Source organism: Myotis nattereri, assembly GCF_964212035.1.
Source record: "Myotis nattereri genome assembly, chromosome: 4".
NCBI lineage: Eukaryota > Metazoa > Chordata > Mammalia > Chiroptera > Vespertilionidae > Myotis > Myotis nattereri.
In genome coordinates this window covers 88704545-88721880 of record NC_138079.1, presented here as the reverse complement: position 1 = coordinate 88721880, position 17336 = coordinate 88704545, and the positions used below count along the sequence as shown (strand labels likewise).

The following is a 17336-nucleotide window of genomic DNA, read 5'->3' as shown; positions in this document are numbered from 1 at the left end:
CGGACTGGCCGGGCCCCTCTTCCCAACCCGGCCGGTCCTCTTGCCACGCCCCCAGGCGGCCCTGCCTGCTGGTCCCCGCTCCCGCCCCCGGCCAAGCCCGTGAGCCGTTTAGCCCAGGCTTGTGACGCGGGGGCCCTGCCCACCACTGAAGTTTTGAGCTGTTGATGTAGATTTCTGCATTGTTCCTTCCATAGCAAAAGGGCTTTCGCTTGGTAGGGGAGGGGAGAGGTCATCTGGGCTTAGAGAACTCGTGAAAAATGCACCGCTTTGTATAGCTGGCTTATGGGGTCGTTGTGGGGCACTTGTTATGGAACTACGACCTCCCTCTCCAAAAGGGCTGGTTTGACAACCTTCCTTACAGTAGAAACCTTGCCAAGGGGAGACGGAAACCTCATAAGCCAGTGGTTCTCCACCTTCTGGCCCTTTAAATACAGTTCCTCATGTTTGACCCAACCATGAAATTATTTTCGTTGCTACTTCGTAACTGTCATGCTGCTACTGTTATGAATCGTAATGTAAATATCTGATATGCAGGAGGGTCTTAGGCGACCCCTGTGAAAGGGTCGCTACCCACAGGTTGAGAACCGTGGGATTCTTAAGCAATTGAGGAACTAGGTGAACTTTTGAGGCACTTCTTTTCTCTCCCGGATTTCAAAATGAACTAACAGAGCGCTTTGCTTTTCATCCTTCAAACAAACGCATACCAAATGTTGACCTGGTCAGATGTCTGTTTTAGGAAATCTTACCGAGCGTTTAACGTACAGCTTTTTATCCTTTTATTCTGTATTATGCTATGGAATTTAAATGTTTTAAAACATATAGGTCTACAACTACCAGGTTCTTTTTTAAAAGTTCAGAGAAGGCATAAAGAACTGTGAGAGAATGTAGCGACAGATCACAGAAAGCCAGGCGGACAGAAGCATTATGTGTTTCAAGAAAGGGTAGGATCTTTGAAAAGCATCTGGCTCAGATATAAACACTTGACGGGGTGGGAGGGAAGCCTTTGCAAGGGAAAGGGACTCTTTAATAAAGCGCTACTTTGGGGACTATTATTGGGTGGAAAATGGGCAATGTAGGTAAGGTGCACCGAGCTGATCGAGAGAGCCCATTTTGGGAGATATTAAAGCTGAAGTTTGAGAGCCAGGCCCTCCCCTCCCTCTTCAAAAGAAAGTCAGCAGACAATAATTAGTCTCTAATTATATCGAGCACCAAGTGCCAAATTTTGCTAGAGGCACTGTAACACCCACTTCCAAACGAGACGCCAGTTATTAGCTTTAAAAAGTGACATTTCTAAAAACAAGAAACCCATGTCTACTAGGGCAGCTACTTCTGGTTTTCACCCCTTTCCCTATGCACAGCTTAAGAAGGACGGCCTTTCAACACCCACTTGTGAAATTGTGCAGGTGAAAAAAATGGGAGCAGCTCAAGCAGCAGCAGGTTCTTCACGAGTGTTTTGCTCCTGGAGGAGTGTGTTCCCAGAGCCATTTGCCACTTCACAACCCAAGAGCACTGCTAGAAGGGCTTCCAACTTTACCAAGGGCTTAAAAAACAAAACACCTACCCTTAGTGTAGCTTGCTTTTGAGCTTTGTTTTTGTACTGCAAAAACAGGATGTGATCTTTCAAAACGTGCCAGATGACTAAACAGCTAACACTATCTAGCGGCAACAAATGCAGTCTGACTTCCAGAGGATAAAACAAGCCGGACATTTAAATTTTCCTTCAGGTTTTCATGTCCCAGGGAACGTACATGTCCATGTTGTTTTGTGTGTGAGAATTTTTTTGTTAATCCTCACCTGAGGATATTTTTTCCGTCGATTTTTTAGAGTGGAGGGGGAAGACAGAAACATCTTTGTGAGACAGACATCAATTGGTTTGCCTCCCGAGCCACAACCAGGGCCAGGGTACTTGCAGCCCAGGTACTTGCCTTTGACCGAATGGAACCTGCTGCAACCCTTCAGTCCACGGGCTGATTCTTACCACTGAGCCAAACCAGCTAGGCTATAGATTCGTTTTTAAATATTGACAAAATTAAGCTTAACAGTTTCTTGATAAGAACTTTCCCACTGAAGTAAAATTTCCACTGCTGTTCAAAAATACTATAGAACTTTGGGGGGAGAAAAATTTTTTTAATTTCTAGAGGTATTCATGCTTTTAAAAAAGCTACCTGCCTGGCTGGTGCGCTCAGTGGTTGAGCATGGACCTATGAACCAGGAGGTCACCTTTCAATTCCAGGTCAGGACACATGCCCAGGTTGTGGGCTCCATCCCCAGTGGGGGGGCGTGCAGGAGGCAGCCGATCAGTGATTCGCATCATTGATGTTTCTATTTCTCCCTCTTCCTTCCTCTCTGAAATCATAAAAATAGACTATTAAAAAAAATAGCTACCCATATAGCAAAATTAAGTTTTCTGGAAACTACTTTGACCAATAAATTCAGAGCTTAAATGCTACATCTTTTTAACCTTTATTTTTTGAAAAACATGTATTTCATACAATCTCTGCCATGGTAATGCAAATATGCACAAAGTAGGCATGTATTTTTGTTTTCCAAACAATGCGTTATGAACATTTTCAGGAAGCTGGTGTGATTTGTTCAACTTTTAATCTTAAATACAATCACAAAATTATATCCATCAGGAGGCATTACAACCTTTTGTACAGAGAAGCCACTTCATTTTATACAATGTTTACTAGGACAAGGAAGAGTCAGTTCAACTCAATTTGCTCTTATAAGAAGGGTAAAGTAAATTAACAAGTATGATGTTGCCACTGACATTACAGGTGGAAATTTAAACCAGAAAAATAACTGACACAAGAGCTTTAAATAGGAACTGAAACTGGGACTATCAGAAAAAGAAGAGGCAGAGGAAATCAGCCTGTTTTAAAGAAAGAAAACATTCTACAAGTCTGTATTTCAGAACAACATGCAATTCCTTGTTACCGTCTTCAAAAGTAGAGCTAATTGTATGACATTTTTACATTAGCACAACCAACAGCTTTTCCCTACTAAGCCCAGTCTAATTCCCACAGAAAGTAAAAGACTCTAAACAGTTCATGTTGTACAATTAACCCTTGAACCTAGAAAGTTGCTCTACGAGTCCATTTGCCCATTTGGAAGAAAGGCAGGGTGATATGGTTACCCAGGCCTAAAAAGAAAAGTGCAGCAAACCCTTAAGGGTCAAAAAACAGTGAATTTCCCCTTCCCAATGTTTGGGAAACTTTGTAATGCTAGTTTTTCTCCATAGGAAGAATCTAATAACTCAAATAATGAAAACATCTATCTTCTGTAAGTGAACCTTACATTACTATATCCTACCTCCTTGATTTAAGGGAGGGTGGGGTAGTTCTAACTTTGAACTACTGTCATTTTACAAACTCAGGAAGAATACAGAAGGTCACTGATTTCATATGCATCTAATTTTATGTAAAAAAATGGTATTTAAATATGCTAATAGAAAAGCATTCACTGATTTTTGATGTATGATGAAAGGACTAACAGGCCAATTGAGGGTGTTTTTCTTTAATATGAAAAGAACTGGGAGAAAAGGACCAGCTTCTTACTGCCAAAACAAGTAAGCCCCCAGAGAAGTCACAAATATGTGGAGGAAAATAGGCCAGGAAGACTTTTCAGTTTAAAGTACTGCCTATAATACCCCAGAGTTAAAAGAACCTAAGATTGCACATCAACTCTAATATTTGGCTGTACTTGCATTGCCCTGCGTGGCATTTTTTAAATGGCTCTTTCCCTAAATTTCACACATCAAGAATAACCACAAAACAATGCAGAAACACCAAACACTGGACAATATTTTAAAAAACTACATACTAAACTTAGTTAATAAAGGCAAGTGTTAAGGGCAGAAGTGATGAAAGTTTTTCTTTGTATTACAAACCCTCACCCTGAACCTGGGTTTGGGCTCTTAATAAAAATAATTTAAGGAAACAGATCAAGAGCTTGATTATCAGTTCTCAAAGAAATCTTACATATCTCAAAAACAACTCACCACAGTGTCAAGACACAAAATCTACTGTCACCTAGCCAACTGTTAAGAACTCAGAAATACTGTTAAAACACACCAAAGAAACAGTAAAAGAGAAATACACTCTATAAAACCATTAAGCCTCCACAGCTTTGTAGAGAAATCAATATTTAGGCAATTCTAGAAAATTAAAGACAACAAAGACAATAAACTTCAATTTCCAAGGGTACTTTGAATGATAGGTTGTAGGTTATTCTGTACCCCCTGAATTCAAGAAAGAAAAAGAGAGGAGCAGACCCCTGGTTTTCCAGAGGTATTCTGCATCATTAAAAATGTATGACTTCATAACCACAGCACTCTAAACTTTACATTGTTAAAAGACAATCCCCAAAATATAGCCTTGACTTCTCATTCTGCTTTATCACCAGGGCTTTTTACTGTTGATTAACTAATTGTTGAGTTCTCTTACAGCAGTTTAAAACGGCAAGGCTGCTCGTACTTACAGAATCACTTCCCAGAGGAAGCCAAACTGTGTAGATTGGGGTCTTGTCCAGGGTGCAGTAAGGAGCAGCTTTGAAGTCATCAGTTATATCTGCCCGCAACCAAACACATATATGCCACACTATTCTCTGAGGGATTATTTTAAAATGAAAATGATGGATAATTTACCAGAGGCACATGTTTTTGCTATAAAGCTGTTTCATTTTTGCTCAGATAAGGTGCCAGGTACCTCTGAAGCCAAAAATTCACAGGTGATAAAGTTCACCTACTTCATTTATCTTCTTTGCCAAAGAGGAAGCAATTTTTGAATACTACCTATAGGGACAAACTAGTATGAACTGGTTTTATCATTTTGATGGAAATTTTTCCTTGTGACAATGTTGCTGAAAAAACTGGTCAATCTTGAGGAGCAGAGGTAATCAAGTGATGAATGCAATAGCTCCCACAGCCTCAAGGAAATAAAGCAGTGTGCAAAACACAATATGGCATTATTATTCCAGATAGGTTGTTTTGACTGAGGAAGTAAGGTTAAAAAAGAATGAATAAAATTTGATGCACTAGGTTCCTTAATCTTGCAATTAGACACACACAGGTATTTTAAAAATACCACCTTTCTTGCTCTATGTTGAAGTATTAAAAAAGCACTGATACTGAAATGCAGTCTAATGGGTAATTATAGATTAATACAGCAATCAGAATACAGAAAACGCCAGAGCTATGTGGAATTTTTCCTTAATAGTTCTCAAGTTTATCTGTGAGGATTGGCAACTAGAAAGTGATCACAGTTCTAATCTCTAAGATGTAGGAAAAATAGACTCAAGATTTTAAACTGTATTCTTCGTGTTGTGATTTTAAGAATCCTAATCTGAATTTTATTTTGGATCAACAATTGAGTTTACAAAGTCAGTACTGAAATGCAATGCTCAATTTAACTTGATCATGAAATCACTATAATTAATGTATTACTAAACAGCAAACTATTAAAATTATGCAAAAAGAAAAGTACTTCACAGACTCATTGAACTTAATAAAAGGTACTGGTGGTTCTCACTTTTGCTGATGTTTTCATGTACATGTCCTAAAATACCAGGTAAACTAAAGCACTTCTAATTTACACCTTGTAAATTAAAAGTATCAAATGAGAAAACTGAATTAAAAAAACATTTCACTCTACCTTCAAGAGAACATCACTTTATTTTTAATCTGTCATCAACAATGTAAAACTCTAATAGGTATTCTATCCTGGTTTTTAAAAAGGTAAAAAGATTACATTGGTTTAGCTACTTCCTATGAAAGAAACTACAGCAATCACAGAAGAGGGAAAATTTGAATGACCTCCAAAAAATGCACACTATAAGCAAAGGGGAGTGTACATGAAATCAAATGTCTGTTAGATTCATTACTTGTGAATGCACAGTGAAAATTCTGGAAACTGTACATGATAGAATCACAGAAATGACTTAACCAGAATTACATTTTATATGTGATCATCAGACCTTCAAACAATCCTTGAATTTTCCACGTTATCAGTGGTTTTAGAGAAATTTCTGTTTATCACTCCAAATATAAGTTGTGTAACAGCATCAAGATGGAAGTATATGAAATATAAGGATTGAGCAAAAAGTGAATTTGAAAGATGTCTAATCTACTAGATCAGGTAAAAGGGGAATGGGTAGGTGGTAGGGTCTGGGGAGGAGGATGATGAGTGGGGTTTTTTCCTTTTATTTCAGAAGTAAGTTCTTCCCATGTAGTGTATCTGTTACATAGCTCTCCATTTTCAGTCCATTTCTGAAATTCATATCACATAGCCTTTTTGTACTTACTGGTCAACCCAACCAGTACTGTTGCCAAGCAACAAGTGTTACACGAGAATCTGAATGCATCAAATCTTCCTTGGCTGTGATTTCTTTGCGGCCCCAGTTCTCTGTTTCTGAGCGGGGTTTGTTTTTTCCTGGATTGTACACACAGGGTCAGGTGGAATGGAGTTCCAAATCACTCTGTGCTCCGCAGCATCCCGATTTCTTTCTGCAGCTAACCTCCTGACACATTTGCAGCTGTTCTGAGGCAGAAAGACAATCTCCGTGTTCAGGCGGTGAGCTTTCTTTCCTTCACCCTTGACCCTAGGGTGGCAGGCCATGGTGTTGGGCGTATCCCTGAGTGCAGCTGCCCTGCAGGATTCCCCTCCTTGCGCACCGAGATTTCCTAGGTTTCCTCAGAGTAAGCCCCCAGTTGCATCACCACCGACTGTGGGGTGGCTTTGGATGCCTGAGGCTGAGTTGATTCTGGTGGACGTCTGACCTCGCTTAACCAGACTCATCTACTGTCTTGCCATTCACACCCAGGCTGTCCAACCTTCATACAGCTGAGCCAAGTTATCTAGATTAGTTGCTTCCTTAATGACATAGTCAACCTGTAAAAATGGGCAGGACAGTATTTAAAGACATTTAAGACATGACATGGTTCATATATGAGTAATATGAATTATTTAATATTAAGTTTATAATCACCCAAATTAATTACCCAAAGGAAGTATAGTTGCTGTTGTGGAAAAGAGGTTAAGTAAGCAGAGCTTCCCTCATAATTGCACAGCTTACAAGATGGGTGTTGGGAACCTCACAACCCCTCTGAAATTTATGAATCCTTAGATGAAGAGAGAGCCCCACTGACCCCACAGTTGCTCTTAGAATTAACATGTATAGTCACTGGGAAAATGCTTAGATGCTATGTAAAAAAGTGCCCAGCAGATTCTGGAATACAGTTGGGTGCTCAACAATGTCCACATTCTGACTCAGCTAAATTTTATTATAAGAGATACAACCATCTCTATATCCAGAGCATCCATCAGGGTTCAATTATATAGCAAATGCTCACTACATGGCTGAAACATAACCTATGAAAAAATTGTATGCAAAGAACTCTATACTTACCCCATTCCTATAACCCTTAACTTACTTTCATACAAAATGAAATGACTATCAGAGTAAAAAGTACAATAGCCAAGCCTCCTCTAAAAGATGAACAGAGAGCTATGATGGGACAGTCATGAAAGCATACAACCCATTAACCTATGAGAAAATCAGAAGTAAAGATAATAACCCATGGTTATTATCCACGAACATTGTCCACAGGTTTTTACAAACTTGATAAATTGCTTCTAAAGAGTGACTCTTGACCATGAATAGTGCAAGCTCAGGTCCTATACAGTGATTTAACAGTGTTTAAAATAAAAAACTTCCCTGCTGTTGAAACTGAATTATGGATGCCAAAACATCCTATATAATATCCTATATAATAAAAGCCTAATGTGCTAAGTGTCCAGTGGTCTGTTCAACCAAAGTGTAATATGCTAATGATATGCTAAGGCTACTCAACCACTCGCTATGACATGCACTGACCACCAGGGGGAAGATGCTCCAACAGGTAGGTTAGCTTGCTGCTGGGGTCAGCTAATCGGGACTGAGCAAGATGGGCCGGACATGCCCTGGAGCCCTCCTGCGGCCCCTCCCCAGCTGGCCAACCTCCCACGTCCCTACCTGGCCTGATCATGCACCAGTGGGGTCCCTTGGCTTGGCCTGCACCCTCTCACAATCCAGGACCCCTCAGGGGATGTCAGAGAGCTGGTTTTGGCCCCATCCCGCAGGCCAGACTGAGGGGCCCCACTGGTGCACGAATTCGTGCACCGGACCTCTAGTTAGAAAGACTTTAAAGCCTCAAATTTTTACAGAAAAAGTTACATCTGTAATGGAGAATTGAGAGCACTGCCCTTGACCAAGTGATCTAACTTGTGTCAAAGATGTGAAATTCTGAGGACACATCACTGACATAGCATTCCTGCCAAAATGGTGATACTGAATCTAATTATAAGAAAAAAAAAATCAAATACAGTCATATTCTGCAAAATAAATAGCATGGACATATAAAAAATGTCAATGTCAAAAAAAAAAAAAAAAGCCTGGGGAACTATTCTAGACATTAAAAGAGACTAAAAATAGGAAAAGCACATAAAATACAGGCTGAACCTTGATTAGATCTTATATGGGAGTGTGGGGATGGTTTAATCAGAGGACATTTAGGGATAACTAAGAAATCTGAATATGTACTGAATATTAGACAAAAGTCAATGTTGTCAAGATGAAATAGTGAAATGTTATAACATCACTGTTGTTTCCTGATTTGGCAGTTATGTAATTTTATTGTAGCTATATATTACAATGGTTTGTTTAGTAGATATGCTGAAGTATTTAAACATGAAGTGTTACAATATCTACAATTATCAAATCGTTCTGAAAAACTGTGTCTGCATCCACAGACAGAAAATGTGAAGCAGACTCAGGAAAACATTAACAACTGGTTTCCCAGTTCTAGGTAGAGTTTATGAGCATCCCTACATTTCTGTAGGTTTGAAAACTTCCAAAAGAAACAGCTGAGGGGAAAAGAATTCATTTTCAAATTTCATATATAAAATTTAATAACACTACTGAGAAAATTTCAGAGTGATGACCTCAGACAAACTGATGTCCAAGAACACCTTATAGATAGCATTCCTGCACCCAAAATGTCAGCCTCAGTTCATTTAAAACCTTCAGTTAGTCCTCTTTAAAGTGCAAATTAATTGTCTTCTGGTGGAGAGAGAGGGAGGGTCAAGTCAACACGCTAAATTTCTGTTACAAGAGGGCTGGGGAGAAAATAAATTGCTAACAAAGTAGAGTCAGAATAAAGTGGTGAATATTTGTTAATTCCAGAGTTGTTATTCAAAACCTTCTGAATCCTAAAAATAGATTTAAGTTTCTAATTTCTTTTTTTTTTTTTAATATATTTTATTGATTTTTTACAGAGAGGAAGGGAGAGAGAGAGTTAGAAACATCGATGAGAGAGAAACATCTATCAGCTGCTTCCTGCACATCCCCTCCTAGGGATATGCCTGCAACCCAGGTACATGCCCCCGACCGGAATTGAACCCGGGACCTCTCAGTCCGCAGGCCGACGCTCTATCCACTGAGCCAAACCAGTTTCGGCAGTTTCTAATTTCTTGATGAAGCCCCAAGTATAATGGTGAGGGGATATTAAAACCTCTGCTGTCTCGGCAGCATTAAAATGTGTAATTCAATTTTAAAAAATGGTCACCTACCTGTTCAGCAACTGACATCCTCCTATTTGGATCAACATCTCGACCCTCTAACTTGGCTTTTACTCTCTTCCACACACTGACTGCATACGAGTTTCTCTCTTGCACAGCTATGAAGCAATGGAAACATAAGTAAGTCAAACCACCACTTTGTATGAATATGTAAGGCATCGTTATTCTAACTAATTACCTTTCCCAGTTTTAGGGTCTCTGACGGCCTTTTTAGGACTACAAGCAACACTCTTGCCAGTCCCAGGAACGGTGCTTGGTGGAGTATCTGCTGATGTAGCAAGATTTTTCTGAATCAGCTTTCTAGCATTCTGTGACATGACATCAGGCTGGGTCTTCTGGCCAGTGTTGCTTCGGACTGCTATAGGGAAAGAGTTGGTAGCTCAATTTACATGTAAACAGAAAATGAAGGGGGACAAAGAAGACAGCAGGGGGACACTCTCTCAATCACCAACTACAATGTACGGCCTTGAAAATAGATGACTTTATCCCTTGATTCAGAAGTAGTTCTCCTAAAAATAAGAGCCTAAATAGCTAAGCATCCAGATATAAATTTGTAGCTTGTGGCATCAAAATCCTATATCTTAACTGTCCAATAAGATTAATATAGAATGGTATATTAAGTATGGCCACTAAAAAATAAAAATAAATTTGGCCACTAAGTCATTACAAAAGAAGATTATTTAACTAAGGGAAATTATCAATATTAAATCACAAAAGGCAATAAAAATTACTTCACAGAATAACAATTTATGAGTATGTGTATGCATACATACAAAAAAAGTCAATGAACAAACACAAAGTCGTTTTACTTCTAATTAGAACAGAAATACAAATTTTTCTAGATTTTCCTAACAGGCATATGTTTCATAATCATAAAATAAATGAATAAAAGGGTATGTGAACACAAAATATTTTTAAACTCCCATATTAGGACTTTTAAAATTAAGCCAAAATTTGTTCAGTTTGAGATAAGGCAAAATTTAGGGAAGCCCTTTAGAAACTTATAACTTACAGTACAGTTAAATATCTTAGCTTCTATATACAGATTAACAGATCAACATTCAGGTGTTTTTTGAAGTAGGAAAGTCCTACCTGCAGCAAAAGAAGGCTGATATGTAGTAGATGATGTTGGACTTGAACATTCATTTGTTGCATCGGTGATTAAAGGTGATGCAAAACTCACTAAATTATTATAGATACTGAAATACAAAAGAAAATGGCTTATGGGATGCTTTATCAGATTACTACTTATATATAAGACAAAGAACATTAAATGAATTAAATAAACAAAACTTAAACACCAGAGTTTTAAACTCTACATTTTACATTTAGGTCAGAAGGTGTCCTTACCTCTGACTTTGTGTTTTCAGTTCTTTCAGGGTGGGTGTTATTTCCTGGAGCATTTCAACATGTTCTTGACTTCGGACCTGACCCATAGCTTGGACTAATGTAAACAGCACCGTCTGAATGTTATCCTGCCATGATTTATATTCACCCAAGAACTGCCTAACACTGTTCTCATAGGGAACATCATCACCATCTGCCAAAGCAGCTTCTTCATCCTAGAATCCATTTATTAATGATCAAGAAAAAATGGGTTTTGTTTCAGTAATTACTCTTGACAGCACCTTTTGAATAAGTGTTTTTCAAATATCAATGTGTTTAATCTGCTTATTGCCATTTAAGATGCCCTTTCAATAGGAATTTTGTTTCTAGCACAACATAAAAATTCCAAGTAAAAATAAATCCTAAAATCAAATGATTTATTGTTTTATAATGATGACTAATCTAGCCTTTTCTCAGGGCTCAGTTTCCTTACTGTTTAGATTATGTAGGATAGTAGAAAGAAGAGACAGTATTTCAATCATTTTGAAGGCAAACTTTGGAGTTTGGAGGTAATGGTGGGAAGAGAAATTGGAGACCTAAACATTCTGAAACTAAGTTCAAGTTTCAGCTATATTATAAAGTATGTTACTTTGGTGAATCAATTTCCTTAGCATTCACTTTCTCAGTGTACAAAATCAGGGTACTACAACCTGCTTAAAAAAAATAGTTGATGAAAACACAAATTAACTCACATACAAATTGGAAGATGTGACTTGAGAGAAATTGTTTTTGTTTATATTATATAAATAACACTATGTAATTTTATAAAAGGGGGGAGTGATTGTATATTAATGTTATTAGTCTTACCTTAGCCATTGCTTTCAGGAGGTGTTTGACATCTCCAAGTGGCCGATTATGGCCAGTGAGCACAGTCTTTATATTATCAACCAGATTCTGAATTGTTTCACAGACCGTTTCTATCTGTTGTTCTTTCTCTGTCTGAATTGCTCTCTGAGCAGACATATCCTGGGTCAATTGTTTGTGTGCTGACAAAAGCCATTCAGAGCTGCCAATAGGATGTTCAAGACTAGTGTCCTAAACAGAACACGCATTTGTTTGATTTTAAGTATCAGCTGGAATAATATAAGACTCTTTTCTTCATCATCATCATCAAAAGGCATTAGTAACTCAAGTTGACACAAAGAACTTCAGTTGTCAAGTTATGAATTAATTACCCAGAAAATACTAGTTTAAACAGGCTAAGATTTTTAACTTTTCAGCATAATCATACAGGGAATAAACAAAGTTTATTCAAACCTAAGACATGTATCTGAAATAACAAGATGATCCATATCCAGGACCCCAAATCACTCTTTAAAATGAAACTGGCCCTGGCTGATGTGACTCAGTTGATTGGAGCGTCATCCCATACACTGAAAAAGTCTCAGGTTTGATCACTGGTCTGGATACATAGAGGAAGCAACGAACCAATATTTCTCTCTCTTTCCCTCTCTCTAAAATACAATAAAAAGTCAAAAAACCAAACGAACAATCTAGAACGTCCTGATACACAGCCTAAAGCCTCCCCACAAAATAGAAACACCAAATTTATCAACTTGGTATTTCTGTACGTAACTCATCTGTCCAGCTTTTATCTTTCACCAGCACTGCGTGCTTGCTACCCAGTGCATCTGAGTCATTTGCTATACAGTATCTCTCTCCTCCCCTCTGAACCTCCATAGTACTCTGAGAATGCTTTCCACTTTTTCATTCACTGTATTATTTGTATAAATAAGTTCCTTAAGGGCTAGGAACAAGACTCAACCATCATTGTATCCCCTCAAAACATCACATATAAAGTACACATTCAATAAATGTAAATTGAGTGAATATATTAATTTTTGAGGGTTTAACTCAGCCTTATCATTTTAAGTACTAAGTCTCTGTACTCCCACCAAGATTCAAGACTCACCACTCTCTGTAATAAACGAAGCTCTAACTCAGAAACCGAACTGTTAAACTGTGATGCAAATGAACACATTTGCTGACACCGTTTGATTAGTTCAAATAATGCAGCATCCAGGTTTAAGGCTTCAGCAGTTCTAGTTCGTAAACTTTCAAAATGGATGATATTGCTGCAGAGGAAAGTGACCTGTGAAGAGGCAGAAAAGGAAAGGAACCACCACAAGAAGGGAGGGAAAATGCAATTAATGATATGAAACAACACTATCTATTAATTTCCAGAATTCAGGACCAAAATAGGTTCTGAGAATGTATGAATTATGACTCTTCTGAAACACAGACCTAATCTGTATAAATTATGGCTGTAAATAAGTGTACATTTTTGGTTGTTGATACAGTTAGGTTTAAGATGGCCCAAAGCACCTAAGTATAATTAGGTATATGTATCTCCTACGTGATTGTTTTTACACAAAAAAATTTGTTTCAAGAGAAAATTGTTAATCATATTCAGCTGCAATTTGTACTATGTCCAGATTTCAATTTGGAATGTTCCCTTTCTACTCCTAACTACAATGAAGACCACAAAATGCTAACTAGATATTTGAAAATATTAAGTACATTTTTTAAGGTAGATAACAGTATTGTGTTCTTAAATAGTTATTATCTTTACAGACACATACTGACATATTTACAGATAAAATTATAAAATATGTGGGATTTCCATTAACTATGGGATGGGGAGGAGTAGTAAGAAATAGAGAGGAGCCCGGCTGGTGTAACTCAGTGGTTGAGCATCAACCTATGAACCAGGAGATCATGTTTTGATTCAGGCCACATGCCCGGGTTTCCAGATCAATCCCCGTGGGGGGCGTGCAAGAGGCACCCAATCAATGATTCTCTTTTTCTTTTTTAATTTTTAAAGATAGAAAGAAGAAATAAAATAGGCCTTAAGTAGCCTCGTTGGTGTGGCTTAGTGAATTGAGTGTTGGCCCATGTACTAAGAGGTCACCAGTTCTATTCCGTCAGGGCACATGCCTAGTTGCAGGCTTGATCCCAGTAGGGGGTAGGCAGGAGGCAGCCAATCAATGTTTCTATCTCTCTCCCCCTTTCCATTCCTCTCTCTCTGAAATCAATAAAAACATGTATTTTTTTAAAGTAGGCCTTAAATTGATAATTTTTAAATTTTGGTGATGGGTATATGCAACATTAGTCTAATTTTGAATCTGATAGAAAATTACATTAACTTGGGTTTTTTTTGGTCCTCTCTGTCCCCCCACCCCAACAAAGTAAATCCACCACCCCTGGCAGACAGAACACTAAGACATTTTATTGCCATCTGGAAAATACAATATTCAAATCTTTAGAGCACCTTAGATAAATGTGGAATTAAACTCTTTATTTTTCAACAGAGGCTGCTGGGATGCTTCCAGTAAGGGTCCTGGGAAATAACTGGTTGTGAGCTCAGCCTAAGGAATATTGCCCCCACCCATAGCCTTTATTGGTCTTTCTTCCCAGAGCTTTGACTAGAGGTAGAGCTCTCAAGATACCCCTAGTTATCCAACACTTAACTTCCAATCAGTTATATAATCTTGCAACTGGAAACAAAGATGGCATACATGAGTCACAATACCTGACTTGCTCTTTGGCTCTCCTTAAGGACAAGATTTCTTCTTTCTGCTATTGTTGCTTCAAAATCTTGTAGTACAGGTGCCAATGCAGGGTTGGCACCACCCGCCCACTTGAGTCGCTGTTCAATACTTGCTTCAAGTGCTGCTAGTTTTTCCTATAAAAAGCCAGGAGAATCTCAGTGAATACTTGACACTCTCAACTTCCTGTCTGTTGAGCATTTTATATAAATACTAGGGGCCCAGCACTCAAAATCGCGAGAGACCCAGAACCCAGAGTCCCGTGGCTCGGCGGGACCCAGAAAGAATCCTTGCGGCCACCACCGCAGGAGGCGGGACCCAGAAACCTGCCCGCTGCCCCAGTGGGACCCAGAAACACACCCGCGCCTCCAGTTAGGTCCTCCAGAATCAAGTTCCCTCCCACCCGTATGTGCTTTGCTGTGCATGCAGCCCCGCCCACAGCCTCCTGCTGATTGGTTGTTACGGCGTGATGGCGTGATGATCACAGGCTTTTTATAGAATAGATCAGAGATTCAAAACAAGCAAGATGAGGCATATGCAATTTAGAAAACATCTTTAATAGTCACCTTTGGGATTAATCTTGATTTTACTTTGAATGTTTAAAGCTAAACAAGTCTGGAGAGGTAAGAATTGGCTTTCAGTTTATTGCTTAAAATTTTTAAAAGGCAGTTTCATTTTCATTTTTAGTCTTTTTTAAAAAATTTTCATTCATTTTATTTTAAATAGTTATATACCCATTATTCCTTTTTTTTTTTTATTTCAGAGAGGAAGAGAGAGGGAGAGAGAGAAACAGCAATGATGAGAGAGAACCATTAATCAGTTGCCTCCTGCACACCCCCTACTGAAGATCTAGCCTGCAACCCAGGCATGTGCCCTTGACTAGAATCAAACCTGGGACCCTTCAGTCCCCAGGGCGACGCTCTATTCACTGAACCAAACCAGCTAGAGCTCATTTTCAGTCTTTAAAACAAAACACCTGCTACTCCAAATTCCTAATGCACTATTTGTACTTTCTATAAGAAAATCCATTGTACTTTTGGTTGTGAAAAATGAAAATTTTTCTGTTCCACAAATTTTAAAGTTTTAAAATAATGGTAAAAATCTATCCAGATTATTGTGGCAAGGAAGGTGTTATATAACAAAGTTATTTCATTATTTATTCAACATTTCAGGAGGAGGAATTCACATTCTTTCTCTTTCACCTGCTTCTCTCCCTCTCCCTCCCCTCCTACCCCCTCTCTGTCTCACATACACACACACCTCCAAAATCGGGGGGGGGGGGGGGGGGGGGGGAGAAAGGCAAGTTTACTCTCCTAAGTTGAAAAGTAGGACTAATATGCCAGAGAAGAGGAAGTATTTTAGTCTTCAAAGAAGTGAGCTCCAGAAAATATTCATTAATATTTTAAAAAATATCCAGAAGTGATTATACTGATTTCATCTTATTAATTTACAAAAAGAATAGTAAAACGTTAGTTACTACTGAGTAAATGAGGTATAGGATACACAATAAAACATATGTGTGTGGCCGAAACCGGTTTGGCTCAGTGGATAGAGCGTCGGCCTGTGGACTGAAAGGTCCCAGGTTCGATTCCGGGCAAGGGCATGTACCTGGGTTGCGGGCATATCCCCAGTAGGAGATGTGCAGGAGGCAGCTGATCGATGTTTCTCTCTCATCGATGTTTCTAACTCTCTATCTCTCTCCCTTCCTCTCTGTAAAAAATCAATAAAATATATTTAAAAAAAACAAAACAAAAAAACATATGTGTGTGTATGTGTGTATATATATAACTATCATCAAGACCAGTTTCTTGTATTTAAAAAAGGGAGTTGAGATTAAATATGTAGCTAAGAAATACAATCAATAATAGTTTGGAAAAATGTTCTGCTAGATATAATAAGCTAGAAAGAATTTCTTATGTCTGTCAGAAAACAAATTAGGCATTCAAATTTTTCCAATCACCAAAGTTCCCTTAATATATAGATGCATAGTAATCATCAAATTTATTAAAAACTGAAACATATTAGCATAACCAATGGACATGGACACTGGGGCAGTGAGGGCTTGTCCTGGGGGATAGGAGTACCCAAGGAGGGTGTGGAGAAAAGGAGACATATATAATATTTTAAACAATAAAAAAAAAAAAACCACCAAAAACCTGAAACATTTAGGATGTCTCTGTCTCAAAATATACCACTACGATAAGCTTCAATTATCTTGGAGGGTTAAAAAAAAAAAAAAAAAAGACAAGACATAAGCTAAAAATAAAAGTGACACATGCATAACCCATGGACACAGACAATAGGGTTGTGGAGGCCTGGGGTGGGGGGTGGGGGCAAACTATAAGGAGTCAATGGGAGAAAAAAGAGGACATATATAATACTTTCAACAATAAAGATTTTTAAAAAGAAATAAAAAAATATAAGTGAGAAGGGAGGGTCATGCTTCTGTGGCTTAGAAGCCAAGAACAAGCATCCTCCTATCTAATAAAAGACAAAAAGGGTAATTGACCATACCTTCACTACACTTCCCATTGCCTAATCAGGGTGATATGCAAATTAACTGCCACCAAAGATGGCGGCCGGCAGCCACGCAGCTGAAGCGAGCAGGAGGCTTGATTGCTCCAGTGATGGAGGAAGCCAAGGTTTCCTGCCTGCCGTGGCCCAGCTCTGAGCTCCGAAAGCAACAAAGTTTCAATTATAGAAGCTAAACAAACCCCAGATACCTGCTTTTAGCCGGCCGTGGCCACGGAGCTGGAGCCGGCTCTTAGCTCCAGTAATGGCAACA

The 17336-nt window shown here is 38.6% G+C and overlaps 1 protein-coding gene across 2 annotated transcripts in view; it reads right to left on the bottom strand.

Annotated features, from left to right (window-relative positions):
* Positions 1–4847: 4847 nt before the first annotated feature.
* Positions 4848–17336, bottom strand: part of SMG1 (SMG1 nonsense mediated mRNA decay associated PI3K related kinase) — a 109289-nt gene continuing 96800 nt past the window's right edge. For both annotated transcript variants that reach the window (XM_081089851.1, XM_081089852.1), the window contains 8 exons: positions 14536–14688; positions 12916–13095; positions 11811–12038; positions 10968–11179; positions 10710–10816; positions 9796–9975; positions 9609–9715; positions 4848–6890 (listed from right to left, as the gene is read on the bottom strand). In XM_081089851.1, the coding sequence (XP_080945977.1) occupies positions 6813–6890; positions 9609–9715; positions 9796–9975; positions 10710–10816; positions 10968–11179; positions 11811–12038; positions 12916–13095; positions 14536–14688 (1245 nt within the window). In that variant the 3' untranslated portion in view covers positions 4848–6812. The remainder of the gene's footprint in view (positions 6891–9608; positions 9716–9795; positions 9976–10709; positions 10817–10967; positions 11180–11810; positions 12039–12915; positions 13096–14535; positions 14689–17336) is intronic.